Below are 20,998 nucleotides of genomic sequence, written 5' to 3' on the forward strand. Positions count from 1 at the left end.
ATATTGTACTGAATTGGAAACTGCAAAGGTTGTACATGAAATAGGATAGAAAGTTACTTTGTATACAAAAAGCTGACATTGCCTTGCTTCAGGGTATGGGGAGTGTGGTGAGAAGGCATAGGACAGTGTATGGATTACAGTGTATCTGTCAATAGTTGGTTTCACTTCATTCCCTTGATTTTACTGGCTTATGTGGCTTTTTACTGATTATTTTTTTTCCTGTTTACTTGTGCTCATTTTAACAGGAAAAAATATCTAGCCTGCTGTGTTTAGTTGCAAAACAAGTTTTTATCAATATCGGCCATTATTGTAAAATTCAGAATTTAAATTCAGAGGAGCAGTTTAATAAGAAAACAGGTTATATACAATGTTTATACTTATTCACTAATAAAACATTCTATATTATATAAGCTATTTCAGTTTGGACATTTGGTTATGTGACTTCTAAAAGTGAGGAATCTTCATAAGTGCCCTTTCTCGTGACATTTTTTATTTTGTATAATATATGCTACCAGTTCCATTGCAGAACTATTCATTGCCAGTTGAATTCTGAGGTTGGTAGTTGTGCCAGCATGCCCAGGGAATACTGCTGACATGCATATCCCTTCAGAAAGTGCTTTTGTTCCAGCTCTGACAATGAAAACTGGTATCAGAGTTGTGGTGAAAGGGAGATATTCATAGTGCTAGCAGAACAGAAGGAGAGGGAAAGAGAGGCATGTGGACAAGTGGTCTTGATAAAACAAGCCTGATAAAGAAAAAAAGGACTGGAAAAGGAACAACTGCTGGTTTGATTTACAAGCATGGTAAAGACAACCTGCAGCAAGGGATGCAATAAGTAACTGGCGATAGAGACCACTGTATCTACTTGGGTATACATTACATTAATATACATATATATACATGGGCCTGAATGCTACCCCTGGGTAGGATTATTGCTGTCTAAAACCCAACCTTTTTTTTTTTTATTTTTTTTTTATTTCAGGAGTGTTACAAGCTTGTCACAAGTGAGAAATGCCATTGAACACACAATATTTTGTAAATCATTCATCTCTATACTTTTTTTCTTTCGCTTCTAGCACAAGTATAAAGAAAAAAAAAATAAAAAATGGAAGAGAGTAAGAAAAAGAAGAAACCAGAAGAGCAAGTTCAAGAGCCTGAATCAGATTTACCAGAAGCCTTATTAGAATATCAGTAGGTTTAATATATTTTAACTTTTCACTCATATAGAATATGTGAATGGAGGAAGTGGATAACAAAGACAACTTATACAATTTTTAGCCTGAGCTGATTGTTTTGAGGTTTTGGGGATGTTTCGGAAAGGTACACTTTTTAAACTGTAGCTGTAAGGGAGCAATTTACTGGGTCAGAAATGTTATGCCATTAGACTATAACTTGGGGAAAAAATTTATTAAAACCAAAAAAAACCTGTCATTTTTTCTGTAGCAAGCTTTTGATCAGCATATTCTGAATTTGGAAGATTACATTTGACTGTATTTTTTAGGATTCCTTGGTGTTCGTGGAGGTTTGTTGTCACTAGCCAGAACCTCAAGACCTACAGTTTGCTGTCTTCCTTGGTGCAGCTGAGAGCAGAGCATAAAGTGTTTTATTTTGAAAGTAAGAGATGGATAAATTAAAGGTCTCAAAATCAAGCAGAGAAAAATAAGAGCCAAGGGCGAAATATCTGAAGCAGTTACAAACTAGTCTAATTGATTTGATTTCTAGTCTCTTGAGTAAATGATTAAAAGGTAAAAAAGTAAGCTTCAAGACTTTTATCTAAGAGACAGAAATTGAAAAGGAAATAACCTCAGGAACACCCAGTATCCAACAATTATCAGTGTTTAGGGAGCAAGCAGTAATGCCTTGGTGTGGAAATGAAATGTGGAGTAAGAAAACTGAATAGTATGTTCCTAGAGTTGTAGTGACATCTATATGAATTCACAGGGTTTATGTGGGATTTTCTGCTTCATTTTACAGAGCACAGAGTACAATTTGCCATAGTGAATTAGTCTAGATTTAGCTGAATCATATCCCAAATAAATACCATCTGAAAAGTCCAAAACTAACCTATTTTGTGAAGGAATAAGGAAACTGTATTACTGGGCTGAGAAAAAAAGCTGTACCATGTTCTGTACCACTTTAAAATTGTTGTTATGCATATGCAAATATCCAAGCAAATGACTCATTTGTCTGGAGAGTTTTCCACTGAAATAGGTGCTTCGCTGAAATGGAATATGTAGTTTCTACTGCAACAGTAGGGGGAAAAGGGAAGGAAAGTATTCTTGCTGTTTTTGTCTTTCTCTCTTCTCTGCCCCTCTTGCTCTCCCTTTCTTGCTCTTCACCTCTGTAATCTGTAACTTCTCTGTACCACTTGATGGATCAAAGGTGGATAATAATACAAGTCAATAACTGTCACATTCCACTTTAGGATTTATCAAGCGTGTAGTATTTATTTAACTTCCATTCCTGTTTTTTGTTTCCATACACTGAAGAATGGTCACATTCCTAGGGAGTTTATTTTGCATTTTCATTAAAGTTCTCAGTTTTAGCATTTCTTAGGAACAACTATCTTATGATGTACTTTTGCTGTGGCCATGACCACTGTACCCCCATATCTCTGGTCTGGTCTCTCTCTAGCTAATATCCTTCTGCTTATCTGAAAACATGAAGAATACCTTGGAGCACACTGACACCAGAGGATATAAATTTAGTAACCTGCAATTTGCATGATTCAGTGATCCAAATGTAGCAAATTAACCAGGAAAAAATTATGTTATTTTAAAATAGCTTAAGGCAATAGGGAAGGGAAAAAACTCCCAAAACCACAAAAAAAGCACCCCAAGCCCCCAAGCTAAAAACTGAAAGAACTGTTAAAAGAATAAAAGACTTTGTGATAATTGTAATACTTGCCTCTATAGTGCTATATGATGAATGAATGCTGGGAACAGAGGTACTTATTACAGGGAATTTTGCAAATAGACACCATTTGCAGCCTAGTGTTTCTCATTCTAGAAGAGAGAACATTGGAAAGAAATCTTTATTTTATAGCTGTGGCAAAGAAGATGACAAGTTTTCTTTGACAAAAACATACGAACAGAACGTACTACTTAGGCTGGAGTCCCTATTCCCTTAGTTCTTCTCCAAGGCTAACAAGTTCTTGGTGTACAGTTGTAGTTTATGAAGCTTAACAAAGCACATCATCAGAAGAATTGAATCCCATTGAATTCTCCAACTTGGAATTCATTTGACCTGTATGTGAGTGAGTTGCTTAGGCTTTCTCCTGGCTAGTGATGAGTAACATTTTCTGGAGCACAAATGTTCTTGTCCTGAAAGTGACCTGTTTAACAGGCCAGCTAAACCTCTTGCAAAATGAACAAACCAGCTTCAGCCTCTCAGGATGCTACACAGGAACAGTATTACCAGGGAATCTGCTGCTCTGTAGGGGTATGAAATCCAAACTAACATGCAGGCCCAGATGTATATGGGAAATAATTTCTTTATGTGTGGTAAGCAGACAGTATTATTTAACTAAACGAGTCAAGCAATATGATATGAAAATAAACAGTTTCGTAGTTTTTACATCTAATCTAGCTTAAATAGCATTCCTTTCTTTAATATTTCTGTAAGAATGTTTCTTTCTTTACTCTCTCTTCATAGCATTGCTGCAAAAGAAAGAGCAATTGAACGGGTTTTGTTTCATCTGGAAGGACTAGAAGAAAAGATCAAAGAAAATCTTAAAAATGTAAGTGACGGCAACAAGTTTTATTTGTGGTGTTCTTACAGATTCAGTTTTGTTCTTTCCATCCTAATACTACATACATTAAAATTAGCTACTGCAGTGAATTTGTTACAGTCAATGAAACTACAGTTAGTGAGTCACTTTATGTGCTGAAAGTTAGTGTTATTTGAATTAAATGTGATATGTAGCATAAATGTCCTAAATATAACATGCTAAACAGAAGCTGCAGGTGTAAAACATTACAGAATAGGACAGAGCAGTAAGGTAAAGTGAGTTCAGTGCAGGTGCTTTCCAATGCACAAGAGATCCTTATAACCATTTATGTATTTCATGGAATCACAGAATCATTGAGGATAAGAAAGACTTCTCAGATCAAGTTCAACTGTTGAACCCAGCACCACTGTGTTCACTAAACCAGGTCCACAAGTGCCACATTCACATGTCTTTTGAATGCTTCTAGGGATAGTGATTCCACCACTTTCCTGGGCAATCTCTTCCAATGCCTCACTACTCTTTCAGTGAAAGAATTTTCCCTAATATCCTGTCTAAACCTGGCACAATTTCCTTTTCCTCTTGCCCTGTTACTTGTTACCTGGGACGAGAGACCAACCTCCTCCTGGCTACAAAGTCCTTCCAGGTGGTTGTAGAGAGAGATAAGGTGTCACCTGAGCCTCCTTTTCCCCAGACTAAACATCCTCAGCTACTCCATATCAGACTTGTGCTCTGGTCCTTTTATCAACTTTGTTGCCTTTCTTTGGCATCTTTCTCTGCAGCAAGCGCAGGACACCAAGCTCCCTTTCAGTAGGTACCTTTCCTGCAGTACATTCAAATATATCTTTTAACCAGTCCTACAAATATTCTTCAATATTTCAATGCATGAAGAATGAATGGTATAAATTTCAATTTTGTCAGTAGTATTAGCAGATCTAACCAAGCACTGAGAATTGCTGACCTTCTTCAAATCACTTTTGAACTAATGGAATTGCACAAGTTTCTGTCAGAATCTAGTTATTGCTGCAAACTCAGTTACAATAAAAATTGAATAAAGAAAGACTACCATGCTATTTACTAGCTGTGATTTCTAGCACTGATTGATGAAGACACACTTTCTCATGGATTAAGAATTGCTTTGGGTAATTTTTAGAACAAGGCTGTGTAACTACTGATCTCACCTGAGTGACACTTTAAAGAACAGTGTGTATGAGCTGTATATAAAGAGTCATAATATGGCATCTAATAACTGTGAGCAGTGAACTTTGAAAATAGATATTAGAGAGTCACCTATTGAAATTATATGAAAGTGCTCAAAAAGCCTTATTATGGATCATGTTGGAGCCTGCACTTCATAGCAGTGGAATATTGAAACAATTTGCCTGTCTCCTTTCCCTGCTTTATATAAGTGTCCATCTATTTAGCTTTCTATGGTACTTCTTTCAGTCTTGAAGCCTGGATGGTGTTTCATCTGTGGCTTGACTATCACTGGAAGTGGCAATTGCTCTTCCTTCTGCAGGCATCTGAAGGGTTTTATGATTATTGTTGGATCTTATGCCTCTTATGGTTATACTGCTGGATCAGAGGGCAGTTTGACTGCCTTGTTCAGGGACACAGAGCAGCAGCATAAAGGAGACCCCTCAGTGGGTCTCCCCAGTTTGTTTGAGTGTGTTACTGATAACAGTGCCCATGAAGGACTCACACTGACAGTTTATGTAAGAATAATTATGCAATAATTTTAATATAAAAATATTAACTTTTATTAACATAAAAGTTGGGACAGATTAAGATTTGAGGATTTTCAGTGATAGTATCTCCCTGCAAAAACATATTGCATTTATGCAAAAATATTCAAAGCAGCACACAGACAAGCTGTAATTCCCAGTGAAAGTATTAAGTGCGCACAGAGCGTGGTTCTAACCCAATAGGTGTCCGTATGTGGGAGAAGACAGATTCAGACACATGACTGATCCCAACAGTTATAATGGACTTCCCAAACTTCTCCTCATTCCTAACTTACTTTTATACTATTTCTTTATGTTTGGGTGGAGCTTGAGTGACTCCAGTCATTCATCTTCTCCTCTCTCCCCTGGCTGACAGGTGCTGTGAGGTTTGTCAGCTATGGAATGCCATTTAGTTCCCCACCCTGCAAGGATTTCTATGCAGCCTGGCCATAGTGTCTCCACTCTGTTCCACCCTCTGTTCCATCCCCCTTTGCAGGGGTGGTTGCAGATTGTAGGGAATCATCATGGAATAGGTTTTGAGCATGCCAGGTGCATTGCATTCAGTGAGTAGCAGCTGTATTTTACCCTTTAATTTCTGTACCACTACAACTTCTGTTAGGATGTGAATACAACTTCCCAGTTTTCTCTAATTTTACCCCAGCTATCTTTCTACAGTTATTCCCCCAATTAGGATTCCATATTTTAGATTGAGCAGGGCAATTTAAGGTGTGGGTGAAGTGCTATTGTTTTAATTTAATCATGTTTTGACAGTTCTTTGAGCTCCATTCTTTTTTTCCTGCTGGGTGTTTCTAAGCTGTTCAGAATTAATCTTAGAAGTGAGGAATGCTTGAGACTCTTTCTACTGCCTAGTAACTGTTACTTCCTTACTCCTTGTTTGCTCTTGTATGGTATCCTGTGGGAGCAAATATACACAATCAGTAATTTCAAACAATCTGAGTGTCACTAGAGAGTGTCATGGCCAAGGGTTATGATCACAGTTGTGGAATCAGGAGGCCTAATTAATTTCAGCTCTGACAAGACTCTTTTCTTTCGCTGTATGCAAGTGCAACTGATTGTCTTACGATTTTTCTATGTGAAGATGGTGTGCTCTCATGAAGAATGTTAACATGAAGCAAATAGCTCCTACATATAAATATTATTATTAAATTACCCACAAGCACCTTTCTTTCCAGGCAATGGAGGATTATTGGTGTGCTGTACCAAGTACAGCTGTCATTAGTCTCTCTTTTCCTTCCAGTGGTCTTGAAGTTACTGAGGAAATGTCTGAGCCTTGTAAATTCTCCCTTCTGTTCTAACCTTTCAGAATACGAAGAACAGGTGTTTAGCTGGGTGTTCTAGCATTTCACCTGGCACTAGGCCAGATTTTACTTTTTTTACTTAAATTTGTCACTTTGAAAGCATTTTAATACCAGAGTGTCTTCTGTTCTTTCTTAGAATGCTGTTCTGAAGGAAGAGCAGAAAGTGCTTATCTGGCGCTTAGTAAGGCAAATAGAAGAAAAGGAGAAAAAACGAGATGAGAAGGAGGTTGTAACCAGGGATGATGTGGAAAGGTCACTGAAAGAAGTTTTTCAGTTTGTGAAGGACAAAGAGCAACTCCTTCAAGGTATGTTGTGAGTTGGGGAAGTGTGGGTTGCAGTTTACACACTTGGTATTGAGTACATGTTGTTGTTGTTTTGCAATTTAAGTAGAGATTCTTTGTTGCATAAGTATAAAACTTTTCCTCTCCCAAAACTGGACTCTCAATTTAGTGTGAGATTGTGGAGGGCTTATAAATCAATTTGTCCCTGCCAAGTGATGTATAGTATTGTGCAAGCACAGAGGCTTCCTCCTTTTTGAAACTCATGAAAGTCCAAGGCACTGGCTCTACTGAAGATTAAAGATAAAATTATTGATGGCAGGAAAAAAGACAAGTTTTGAGTGTTGAAAATTCTATCTGCCATCCCTGTGATTCTTTGTGGGAGACATCTGACCTTGGTTACAACATTTGGTGAGAAGAATTATCTTCTCTTTGAAAGAATAAGATCAGCCTGTTTTCAACAATGATGGTTGCCCATGAAACTATGTCTGGCCATCAGGTTGTAATGTATTGTAGTATGAAAGAATCCCCCTTCCTTTTCCATTCCCTATGAAAGTGCCTTTCTTAAAGAAGTTGACATAGTAAGAATTATCAGTTCAAGCAATCGGTAATGAACTTGTCTTTTGACATTCTTATTTTAATAGATCTACGCTCCCAAATTGAAGAAACTAAGAAAAAAATTTCAGAAAAGCAAAGTGAGAGAGATTATTGGTTGGAGTACAAAAATGTTGGAAGTGAAATACATGCTGAGAGGATTAGCAGTCTGGAAAAAGACATTGTGGAAGTCAAATATGAACTTGAAAGAACTGAAGGTCAGTTTACAGCTGGTGTAATGTAAGCCTTACAGGGTCTTTGCATATTGCTTGCAGGAATTAAAATTAATTTGAGGTCAAGTTCTAGTAACTTGTAGCAGCTTTTCTAGTAACTTGCATGAACTTTTCCCAGTGCACCTATGATGGGCTGCATAATTCTGAAAAATATGAGGACTCTCTTTCTTTCTCTCTCTTTCATAAAAGTTCCTTTATTAAAGAAATTTATAAAGTTTACAGAAATTATGACACTTAGAGAAACTGACAAGATGGTCCTTTGATGATTTTCTTATAAAATACAGGCAACCCATTTAAAAAAATGTTACCCAGAAGGATAGCAGTTTTTCAAAAAATAAGTCTACGCATATTTAGATCACCTACACAGAGAGCTCCCTTAGCAGTCATACTTGAAAATGTTGACTCTGCAGCTCTTATTTCTCATCATCTACAAGCACTTCACATATTGAAAGCTCCTTTGACAGGAAAGTAGTATGAGCTCATTCTTGGAACAGTCTTTTCCATGGAGCACACTGGTTTGCATGCAGGACTAGAGGGAGCTCTTTAGCCAGTGGTCTGGACCTTTCCTCCTAGTTACACAGTGTGAGGCCCTGCAAAATTGCCAACACAGACACATACTGGGAACTGTTTCAGCACTGTCACAGCAGTGGGATTCATTTGAGAGCTTATATGTTGTGGTGCTGAGTGTTTTACAAAGACTTCTTTCTTACTGCATTATTTTAAAATAATTTAAATATTTTGCTGTTACATAATCCATGCTTCCAACAGGAGAAGGATGTCCTGGTTTTCTTTCTTTATGTCCCTCTCAGTATGCGTGACCACAGCCAAGCAGCTGGTAGTAACAGGCAGTGACACTGCTCTAAGGGTCTCTATATTCTGTGCCAGCCATTACCAGTCATCAGCTACTGTGAATAAGAGCCAGCCAGCTATATTTTTGTCTATCAAAGCATATTTGACCACAATTAAGATCTGCTCTGTGATTTCTACATTTACAGACAGCTAGTCAGATATCTATCCACATCTGTATTCAAGAGAGGTTGTTTTTCTTTTTTCATTATGCATTTTCTGTGTTCTTAATTGTTTTAAAACTTTGCTATATAGCTGCTGAAATACAAAATTAAAAAGAGAATGGGCTTTCATATAGAATGCCAGTAGGGACAGGCAGTCTGACCTCCTGCATGTCACAGGGTAGAGAATGTTGTGGTTTAACAAAAATTAATGGTCCAACTGAAGTGTATTTATTGAAAGTTATGTTATAGTGGTACATTTGTAGGTGGCCTACATAGCATACTGGAAAATGATGCTGCCAGTACTGGATGTTTACCATTCTATTTTGCTTAACCCCCTAAAACTGAACCAAGAAAGTGTCTGGGGAGTACAGCCTTCCAACAGAAATCTAACAAACTTTCAGAGCAAGACGGCAACAAATTTGGCTTGTTCAGACCTTGAATGTGTAACAGGCTTAGAGAACAAGCATAGGTGAACAGGTTTTTGTCTCTGTGTGTTCCACTGAAGGGCTTGAAACTGGCACAGTTCAGGTTGTCTGGTGGTGACATTTTAAACAGCTGGAGAAGAGAGGAAGCAAAAGAGAACCACACGGTCAGGTGATGTGTGGGGAAAACAGTATTGCAGTGAAAGGAGTAGAGAGGATAGTCTCTTTAGGAACTGTTCAGACATACAATTTCTCCTTTTTCATTCTCTCAGTACAGCATGGGATATTTAGCTGTCTGAAATAATGAAAGAGTGAATTCATTATAGTATAGAAGTACTTCCTTTTCACTCTGCCAAGTCTAGATGGTGGACTCCAGCTTCCACATTGTTAAATTAATAATTAATGCACAACTAATACACCTTTCATATTTGACTGCCTTTGACTCCACAGTGCATCCTTGAGCAAATATTCATTTACATCCAGATCAGAAGTAGGCTGTCTGCAACACAAGTGCAGTGAAAGACTGAATTTCACCTTTGGAACAAGTATGCAGTGCCTTTCTTCAGAGAAAATTACTACAATCTCATTAATTCCTTCAAAGAAGAAATGTCAAGCAGAAGTGGGCTATTTAGATGAGCAAAAAAAAGAACTGAAGGGAAGGATGAAATAATTAAATAGCAAGTGACTAGAACATGAAGCCAAACCTATTCAGTTCAATGGTAGGCATACCTTCTAAATAATGACTGCAAGTAATGATAGAAGCAAATAATTGTGGCAATTGCCACATTCACCATTTTGTCCTATTGTCTAATTATAATCTTAGAGCCTTAGGTAAGTCAGAAAATTTATTAGGCACATTATAATAACGATCTTAAAAAATGTCGCATAGATAAGGTGATCCAATACCCTTCTATATCAAAAAAATAAATGTTCTAAACAAACCTCTCGCTTGGCTCCAGGAGCTCTGCTATTGATAGAGACAAAATTTCATGTTAAGATGCCAATATTTTCACAGAGAATTGCTTAGCTTGCTGCTCAGTTAGTAGTGAATTGCTCAGCTGTTGCAGTTGTCAACAAAAATGTGTAAGAAACTTCAGATTTCTAGTTTTGTAGTTAACATCACTGTTCTTTGGGTTTAGGACAATTTCTGTGGAGAAGGATATTTGGATCCTTTTCTGAGGAACATCTATGCAGGTGACTTGCTGATAAGTTCCAGTTTAGTAATGACATGCCAGTTATCTATCTGTTATCAGGAAAAATTGATGTCAAATAATGATTTCTGATTTCTCTTTTTTTTTTTTTTTTGTTTTGAAGAATATTATAGAGAAGCTTTGAAGGTTGTGAGAGAAGAAAATCAGAAACTGTTTGATAGGCACATGAAATTACTCAGTGAAGAAGCTCTTAAGGTATTTTTGCTTTTTTTAAAAACTGCAAACTTCATTATAGTTGGGATACATGTACTTTGCATTATTACTTCTTTTAACTCATATTAACACTTCAAACTTTTCTAATAAATTGAGAGTAAAATATTTTGTAAATCTTGGTACACATGGATCTGGTTATTGCTATACATACATGTACCTATTTTTTTTTTTTTTCTTTCCATCAGAATAACAATGGGTAGATGTGAGGGCGTTTTACAAACAAGGAAACTGGGCACCATGCACTGACAAGGCTTGTTTGAGAACATGTTGCTTTTGCCATAGCCTTGATTTTGACATTTACACAGACTTCAAAAAGCAGCAACATACACAGAGATTGCATGAAAATATACATCGATTTGAAGAAAAATGGTTTCACTGTACATGCAAAGTATAACATTTTAAAATGCCACAATAGTGCAATCTCAGGAAAATGTAGGTATATTGATTCACTATTTTTTGTCATCTCTGCCAGCTCTGATTTGAAAACATGATTTACAAATAGCTCTAGCAACAACTTCTTACTTTCACAAAATGCAAAGCATACTTCAGTACAAACCACTATGCCCATTAGTCCTGACTTCAGTGCTGGAATTTCCAGTCATGTGAGAACATAATCCAGAGGACTGTGTTTATGGTGATCTACAGGGGCATCTTCCCTCCCAGTTCTTACTTTACTGACATCAATAATTAAATTGTGGCCTTGGCTCATTAGCACAGCCCTCTACATGCTTAGGTCACTTGTAGATCAGTACTGCCTCATTTGAGATTTTACTTGGGGTTCTTAATGTCTGAAGGTTTGATTTTCTGAAAGCAGTAATATTTGATATGGGAACATAGAAGAATTTGTTAGACAAAAAGGGAAATGTCCTATTTTAATATGGGAAATCAAAAAATATTGGTAAATTGCTTGACATATAATCTGCTCTAGGCAGGATGATAGAAGAGAAACATCTGGCCTTGTGAACTAAATCCCCTTGTAATCCCTTAGGGGATGCTACAGTCTGTTGTGTGGATGTTTCTTAACTATTTCCTCCTAAAGAGCAGAAGGTTCTTTATAGTATTCAGGACTGTCAAAGTTTTGCTCTCAGGTGAGATGATCTTAAACTGTGTTTTCTCAGAATGCTGTGAGATACTTAGACAAAAACTGTCGGAGAGAGATTGAAGAGAATGAGTGGCTAAAAGAAGAGGTAAGAAAATCACTTGCCTGCAGTTTATCACAGCAGTTTATGTTTGAAATATTGTGGCCTATCGTCAAAACTGTTTCCAGTCATGGGCCTCAGGAGACTTCTGTTGGCAAAGGAGAGCAATTTTACAGTAATTAATCTGTAATCCTGAGCAGCAAACAGTGCAATGTGGTGAATAAAGGTAAGAGATGAACATTTACTTTCACAAATGGAGGACCCCCTTTTCTGCCCAAGCTGTTACATGAAGGACTACAGTGTTCCATACAATTAAAGATTTTTATCTGTGAAGATTGGGATGCTATATATTATAAAGGATCAACCAGGTAAGTAGCTGAAGAGGGGAAGTTTGAATTGCATTGAAGTTCCTAGTGCTGCTGTACTGAAGGAAAATGGATATGGATGTTGGAAACATGTTCTGAGAAATGGCTTTTGAGATGGCATTAAATGGAAGGTCATAAAAAACCCATGGGGACTCTACACTGAAGACAGGAAAATCAAAATCATATATAGTTGTAATTATTGCTTGATAGCTTTTCTACTGTCCTTTAATGGCAATTTAGAGCTATATATTAGATAGCTGTAATTTTCTTGACAAGAAAAATTTCTTGTGAGCCAGATTTAGGAAACTAATTTTTTCTATGGTGAAAGTTTGATTTTATTTATTCCAGTCAATATAGGTTCTTTATTTCAATCGAATCTGAGATTGGTGGGTGAAATGTCTTTCCTCACTTTTACAGCCTCACCGATGAGAACTGAACAAAACTTTTTGGGAAGTTAATAAATGTACTTACTTTTCCATGGCACATCAATGAACCTTGTAGAGGTTTCTTCATTTTAGTTACTAATTTAAGTACTTGCCAGTATGCAGGAACACAGCCTTCCTTCTTCCCCTTAAGGAGCTCTGAACATGCATCTATAACTTTCCAAGGAGGGTGTCCAAGCCACAGCTTCTGAAGCAATGAGGGTAGGGAAGAGAAATGGGAAAGAATTAATGTTTTATTCTGTATAAACAAACAGGAGCTCAAATCTACACATCCCATCAGTGAATGAGTATGAAATCTCTTCCCTTCTCCCTGTCTCACTGAACACTTACAGTTTTTACACACATTAGCAGTGCCAACAAGAGAGCACTTTGGAGTACTCTTATGTCCTGACAGGCCCTCACCTCAGAGCTGAGGGATTTGGATTTATTTCCTCTCAACTAGAAGTTTCCTATGTTATGAATTTCTTTCCTATGTTGCTACTTTCCTATGTTATGAATTACTGCTTTGAATTTTGGGGGAAAACAAAACTATTATCACTAACTTCTCCAGTCCTCTGAATTCACCCATTCATTTTCTCTGCTTTTCTTACATGGATGAAATATTTTCTCTCAGACTAATGTTTATATGTAGCTGACAGGCTCTTTCAGTATTTCCTTTGGGGAAGGTAAACAAAAAATTTCAGTTTTGTCTCAATTATTTTTCTTTTCTTTTTTAATTTTTTTTTTTATTTTTTTTTTTTTTTTAAGTTTGGCCACTGGACTGAAAAATTACTTACAAAAATAGCCCTAGATTAGTTACCTCCAAATTTAAACAGATTTGGAAACTTCAGTCACATTTTTCCATGGTTACTGTGTCACACCAAGACGGTGCAAAGCTGCATCACCTCACTGTGCCAAGCCACATCCTGTTACTGGTTAATTTCCAGTCATTTTCACCTTTTGAATCCTTGGAATAAGTTGAAACTAGTTTTGACTGCAAATTTGGATGATTATAGCTGGGTTAATTTGGTTTTGATGAGAGTGGATCCTTTCAGATCACTGGGTACTTCTCTTAAACATGTGGATATGGCTAAGTTTTATGGGAAGTTTTCTTTCCCCTAGTACATTCCCCTTCCCAGTGAAAAGGGTAAGAACTTGCTTGTATTTCAGTGAAAGTGGGAGGAATTATGGGAACTGAATAACCTCTGTCCTTTGGTCAGTATAACTCCTTGGTGATTAAGGGCAATTACCAGTCTGAAACCAAGTGGTACCTGGGCTTAGCCAATGTCACAGAACCATAGAATATCCTGAACTGGAAGGGGCCAAGGATCATTGAGTCCAACTCTTTGTCCTGCAAAGCCCCAACACATGCCTGAGAGCATTGTCCAAATGCTCCTTGAGCTCTGTCAGCTTTGGGGCTGTGACCGTTTCCCTGGGGAGCCTGTTCCAGAGCCCCACCACCCTCCAGGGGAAGCAATGTGGTAACTTGGACTGAAAACTTCACTAATTCTGGGTAAGAAGGTTTTGTGTATAAGAAAGAATTAGAAAAAACAACACTTGCTGAGCAAGACCCCAACTTTACCTCTCCTAAGAAACTTTTCCTCTCTCAAAGCTCTGATGTGAAAGCAAAAAAGAAAAATCCAGAGCTCCTATTTAGCAGACCTGTTTGACCACCAAGAAGGTTTGGCTGACAGGATTGCATAGCCCAAATGTGTGTCTGTGATTGACACACGTGAGCTATGACAGTAAAAGGGTTCTAATAAAGCTGTGAAACCAGAGAGTCCTTCCCTTTGTCTGAAATTGTGTCAATATATTTCCCCACCAAATGTGCAAACTTGCTGATACAGCAGCATTTTTTCTAGGTAGGTGCTGGTAAAGTAGTTGCTACCAAAGGTTTCCAAAATTATAAGATTCTAAATTCTAAATAATTCTAAATAATTCTATTTTATTATTTTTTTTTTAATTGTCAAAAGGTTAAAATCTACCGAAAGGAAGAAAGTGATTTGAAAGCTTCTGTCCAGCTCCTGGAAGAAGAAAATACCACTTTATTGGCAAAACTGATTGATATCAAACTGCAGCATCTAAGAGTATCAGGGTAAAATAATGCTTTTATGGACTCAAAAGTGATTAATTTTTTTTAAAGATAATGCTTCTGTCTGCCTCTAGAGCTATTTGGGCTCTCCTAGATCAAAGCCAAGGTAGTTTCCTAGTTGAGGGAGGACAGGATTTGACTGAGTATAGGTGGGAGTAGTATCTCTGAAGGATGACAGTAACATTGTGACTTCCCAAGTACTAAATTTCAGGGAAGAAACTGGGTCCTTAATTAATCTACTAAGACCTAGCACCATTTGCTTTATATCACTGTGGTTTGGAAATAATTTCTTTGTGTTGCAATTAGATGGTCTCAGGCCCACCTTTTTAGACTAAGTGCTGAATAATAGATTTTTACTGTTCACAAAACATTTAAGAATGTGGATGTGAAGATTAATTTGCAAATATAGGGGACTTGCAATCTTGAGTGAAACAAGTGACCTGACACTGAGAAAGACAGAGACCATGGGAAATGTCTGTCTGCAGAGGTGTCTGTAGTATTAGCTTCTTTTGTATTGAAACGATTTAACTTTGTCCCTAGAGAAAGATTAATTTAGCTACAAAATGTCAATACTAATGGTATCAAAAGCACAATGCAACAATGTGAGAGATCCATCTTCAGTTTCCAGTCCCAGCTCAGTGATTTTAGCCATATTGCACAAAAAGTTCCAAGTCTTAAGAAGTGACCATTTTTCTCTCCTTTCCAAACTTTGGATTACTTTGAAGTGAGAGCTGCCAGCTGTGGTCTGAATCTTGGACTGACTGGAGACTATAACATTTGTTTTCTTTTAGTCTCATGGACATAGTTGAACTAAGGCACTAAGAATAAAAAGGAGCAGTTTATTAGCCACTAAGCTACCTGGCTGCCTCCATTGCATTTTTGAACCATTGCGCTATTCAGCCTTTGCGGTTAAGCAGCAGTGGCTCTCAGAAAGGGTGGCCTCCCCCTCACTCCAAATCATTGCACAGGACAGTCTGTAGAGAAAATTTAGGCCCCTGTTATGGATTTCACTTTATATTTTTTATTCCATAGGCATTTGTTTCTTACAAAGGGTGCTGGCTTGCAAGAACTTTCTAAGGATGAAATGGAAAGGGAAAACAGAGAATATGCAGGTAATGCAAATGCCAGCAGCTTATAAGAATTGATAAGTTACTGAACATTTATAGACTTTTCATTTCTGAAACTTTTTAATCAAAGTACCTGTTTGATATGGTGAACACCTTATTTCCTTCTTGACTGCAGCCACCATAGCAATGATAGATGGTAATTTGCATAAGGAGAGAAAATCATAATCTATCTGTAATAGAGTTTTTAAATGAAAATTTGTTTTAGATTGTGGAATATAATTACTCATCTAGAGCTACCCTGGAATGCAGTTTACAGGATTGCCCATCTTTTATGAAGATATGAATCATATCTTAATCAGTTCTTTATCGACCCATATCATAACTTTATTATAGCTTGTCCCTGAGAGGACACTCTTAAACTCCGTGTTGGCTTTCACTTTGAGTGTACACGCACTTTGCAGTCATTCAGCCAATACACCAGAGTTAAATTAGAACTAAATCCCTAGCAAGAGCAGATGAAGCTACATGGAGCTCAGCCTGAATTGAAAATCTTTGTAAGCCATACTGAATTTTGGGCTGAATCTCCATCCTTTCTTGGGAGGTGTGCCCAGGGAAATGATATACCATTAGGCAAGAAGGAGCTGAGTCTGTACTTACCTGTTTAGGACAGTCTCTGTGGATTCCTAAGTCTCACGAGTTTTTTAATACAAAATTAAAGAGATATGTTAGAAAAATGGAAGTCATACAGTTATGGAGACATGAAAAAGTTTTGAAATTCTGATCAGTCCCAGCCATAGGTGGGCCTTTTGAAACCATCAGGCACCAGCAAACATGTTGACAAAGACTTCTCTATTAAATATATGTTTACTTTGAAAACCTTTGCTAGACTTTTGCCATAGTTACCTGGAGGAGAAGGCTTTGTTCCAATAAGCTGGGTCAGTGTCCCAGGCAAACCTGTAACTTGGCAGTCCATGTCCAGAATCCTCTATCAACCTGAGAATTAGTCAACTACAGATGTGATCTCTTCAGGGGAGTTATAAGTAGACTAAGACTGTTTCAGGAACTTGTATTTGTGTACCTATAGATACACAAACATGGGTACAAAAGAACTTTATACTTGTTTTTGCTGCCTTTCTTATTCTTTTTAACTGTTCAGGGCTCTACAGGAATTAAGTTGAACTGACAAAAGCTCTTTTTTTTCCACACCCCCTCTCACAGATCCATTAGTTCTAACTTCCAATCAATTTCAGTTCCTGGGTCCTGATCAGAAATTGTGAACAAAAAAACACATAAAAAACCCCAACATAAATGAACATTTGGCTTGAATTGCCAATTAAAAACACTACCAAGCTGTTCTTTGCATCACATGGGCTCAGCCATATTAAAGATTGCAGGCAATGCTCATATCAAGTACTGATTCTGACTTCCATAAGGCCTAACAATTACATACACTTCATTTTTCTTCGCTTTAAAAAGCAAAGACAGATGGAAAGAGCCTCAGAAGTGCCTTTCGAAAGATTCAGTCTAAAACAGATTATGAGAAGTCTCAAGAGAGTGATGAAAAGCTGCAGAAAAAATTCTTCACTCCAGCCCTGGACAGCTTGTTGTATGAAGATGAAGAAGAGTTCCAGGTATGAGTTAGAATTCAGGTCTTTCACTGACAAAAACGTCTTTTAGTGTGGAGCATGAGCTACTGTCAGGACCATTCTGTTTCCAATGGTGTTATGGCATCCAGTGTCCTTTACCTGGTGGGCAATTCAGATGTTGACTGTAGTCCTCTGGTGCTGTTTGGGACAGCTAGGTCACTCCATGTCCTTCAAATGTTGGGCCAAAAGAGCACAACCTGTGTGTCCTATGGACCAGCCTCATGTGAATGTTTTGGATGTCTTCAGGCATCTCTGATACCATGAGGCACATGTTTTGGCAATTGAGTGGTGTCCTAGGAATCATCCCATGGAATGTCAGGATGAAATTCCCCTGGAAAGAATTCTGAATGTCACCCAATGAGAGATTACTTCACTTGGATGGTAATGGACTGGTCCTTTAGAATCTGAGTTGCATAGTAACATTAAAGGATCAATATGCCTTCAACAAAAAGCCAGGATGAAGGTGTTTGTGGGTGCAAACTACGGGGTTGAGAAAACAGTGCACATTGGCCTTTCCTGTAGCTGATTGACTCTAACCCAGCAGAAAAGCTTTCCTTTTCTTCCTCCCCCTGAATTCGTTTCTGTTGTGTTGGTCAACTGAGGTTTGGAGAAGACCAGGGCCAGTGCAGATGTGCAGAAGGACACGGCTGGGCTTGGACCTCTCTCTTTTAGGCAGGAGTGAGCTATTGGATTAGTTTAATTCTTCCCATAGAACTGAGTTTGAGATCAGAATTTGGTTTATAGAGAAGGTGATATTGTTGAAAACACACAGGAAAAGGAGAGGGCAGCAGAGCTGCAGCCTCCTAAAATGAGTTGGCTTGCAAAAGAAGCCCATTATTACTGACATTATCAAACAAAACCCCAGTGCAGCATCTCTACAGCTGCTTTAAAAAGAAAAGTTGCTGGGTTGTTTGTTGCTTTTTTTTTTTAAGAATGGTTGCTTTCCTAGGAAATTGCAAAGGAAGCATGTTTTTTCTTCTTAAGGCATACTCAAAACTGGGACCTCTGAAAAGAAAGCTGTATGTGGTTGGAAAAGCTGTGCCTACTTGTAAGGAACCAGAAGAAATGTCAAGGAGGAGCCACAGAGAAGAGGACACTGTTGGTAAATCAGATGGACATATTACAGCTAAGATGATCAAGGCCTTATTTAAGGAAAATGTTGATGAAAACTAGACAAGCTGTGCTCTTGACAAAGAAATGTAACATTCTCAATTCATTAAATATTTGCTCTCTTCTGTGCAGCATGGGGCTTTGAGGAAACTATTTTAGAATGCCTGAATCATGGTTTTAAGTTTCATGAGAGGTATGCCTGTGTGCAGAGGCTAATTGAAAGGTTCCTTTCCTTACTGCTGCGAGACGTCTTGTGCACTTTTTGGGGTATTCAGTCCACGTAGCAGCACATATATCTACTAAAAGGTCAGAGCTAATGTTTAATTTGTGCTGTCTCCACTTGCAGATATGGAATTCCCTCTTGATCAGACAGTGGATGGGTAAATGCAGGCTGCCATAAAACACAGAACTGTTACAAAATACTTAGTGCTCTGCTAAAGCAGAATTAATTTATGCAAGCATAATTCAACTATTGCTATAAATTGTTTGAATGCTTTTTTATCTGTCTCCACAAGACCTCTACTTAAATACATTGGAATAAACAAAAATTAATTTAAAAACAGTTTAAAACCAGCATAAAAATCTCTAAGGTCTTAAATATTTTGTTTATTTAGAATTGGCCAAATATATTGTGTAAGCCCATATCCTTGGTTTGTGGCTGGTCTCTTTGAAGTGCATTGATGCAGTGGGAGGTTCCCTCTGGACACCCTTTCAGCAGGACACAACGGGTCCTTCCCACATGTAGGCTCTGACTTGTGCATTTCCTCATTAGAAACTTGTGACAGCATTGAATAATCTGATTTAAACCCTTGACAGGATAATCAGCTCTTTGGAATAAAGTTTTTTTTAAATCGTATGTTTTAAACAACCTGTATCTCTGTGCAGTATCTCAGTGTATCTGTACTTCAGTGCAAGCACTTTTCCAAGCACACTCAGCTGTTCCTGCCCAGCAGGTGTCTGTCTCCTTAGGCTGCAGGTGAGTCCCACTGGTCTCTGGGCTCCACTGACCAAGCTCCTCTGCTGCGATCACAAGAAGACAGGTGAAGGTGTCAGACTCCACCTCACACTGATTCACACTTCTCTGCCATGTGGTGAACAGTGAAGTGAGTTTGAACGTGCTCCTGTAACCCAGGGAGTTACTGTGAAGGCTGAGGCGATTCCTATCCCTTGAGTGTCCAGGGAATGGGGATCTGCACTTGGGCAGCTCCTGCTGTGTCTGCAGCCCAACATAAGCCTCCCCTCGGCTCCCCTGCCTTGCTTTGAGTGCAGTGCAAGCCCTATGAAATGGCTGACTTGAAAGAGAGATTAGTTCTGCTCAGTGATTAGTTTAGCTTCTCCTTTAGATGCAGAATTAGAATGTGGCTAATGCTGTGAATGGCTTTTCTGTTGAAGAAAGGCCTCTCCTTCTTCCCACCACTCCCCAGAAGGGATTTACATTTTCTAGTGGTATAAATGTGGGGTTCATCTCTAGGCTCCTCTTGGCTTATGCCCATAATCCATAACCATGTGAAGGACATATGGCAGGACAACATCAACCTGCATCTTGGAAAAAAGAATCCTCGCCTCTTCCAGTCAGATTAGCCTTTTCCTGTAACAGCCTGTGTGGGGGAGAAGGAGTTAAAAAGAAATCCCAAACATGCTAATTAGGGTACAAGCCACAGGCAGCCTGCACAAGCCAGAAGCAACACCCTGCAGCAAAACATATTTAGTGAAGTGTCCCAAATCCCCTTGATTTCTACAGGATTAGCATTAAGGCCACTTCGAGGCTTGCATATGGAGAAAGCTGGGTCTTCAGCCCAAGGCATCTGGATTTGATAAATTCATTACTGGAAAAACCTCTCAGAAATGAGCAGCATGTTGTAAAACAGGGGGCTGATCAGTCACTTTCTGGCAGCACAGCCAGTGCTTCCAAGCCCTACTTGGAGTTCACTACTGCAGTTAGGACCAAACTTATGGGAGTCACCCTTGTATTCCCAGCATTATGAAATACCTTGTCTTTACTGTGTTACTGTTGTACATGACAACTCTAGGATGCAAGCAAGGGTCCGGGTGTCTCCAAAACTATAATCCAAGCTGAGCATCAGTTGAGCTGGAGTTGTGTTTAACTAGAACAGAGCTCAAAGAAACTTGCAGTTTCAACAGGAAGAAAAAAAACAAGTATTCCTTGGAATTCAAAACTAAAGAAATACAAGCACCACTCAAGTTGCATGGAAATAAAAATGATTTTAATAGAACTAAGGTTCGTGAGCTGAAGTGAGAAACATCAATCCATGGAATGTCTATAAAGCACAATGGGGAGAGGTGTGCTGAGAGCTTCTATCCATTCTAGTGATGAAAGGGGCTGCTTACCTCAGCACTCTGCTGGCTTGAACCCTCTCTGAGCAACTGGATTATATTGCTTTATAGTCTGGCTGTGCTGGTATGAT

The 20,998-nt window shown here is 38.3% G+C and overlaps 1 protein-coding gene across 1 annotated transcript; it reads left to right on the plus strand.

The window, feature by feature from the left end:
* The first annotated feature begins 991 nt into the window (after nucleotides 1-991).
* CCDC83 (coiled-coil domain containing 83) lies at nucleotides 992-19,440 on the plus strand. Its single transcript, XM_033516460.1, has 10 exons — nucleotides 992-1,191; nucleotides 3,655-3,739; nucleotides 6,907-7,075; nucleotides 7,693-7,860; nucleotides 10,622-10,713; nucleotides 11,850-11,918; nucleotides 14,631-14,752; nucleotides 15,782-15,861; nucleotides 17,293-17,447; nucleotides 18,447-19,440. The coding sequence occupies exons 1-10, from the start codon at nucleotides 1,106-1,108 to the stop codon at nucleotides 18,633-18,635; spliced, it is 1,215 nt and encodes a 404-aa protein (XP_033372351.1). The 5' UTR covers nucleotides 992-1,105; the 3' UTR covers nucleotides 18,636-19,440.
* Nucleotides 19,441-20,998: the final 1,558 nt, after the last annotated feature.

The sequence above is a fragment of the Parus major genome, chromosome 1, assembly GCF_001522545.3.
Source record: "Parus major isolate Abel chromosome 1, Parus_major1.1, whole genome shotgun sequence".
NCBI lineage: Eukaryota > Metazoa > Chordata > Aves > Passeriformes > Paridae > Parus > Parus major.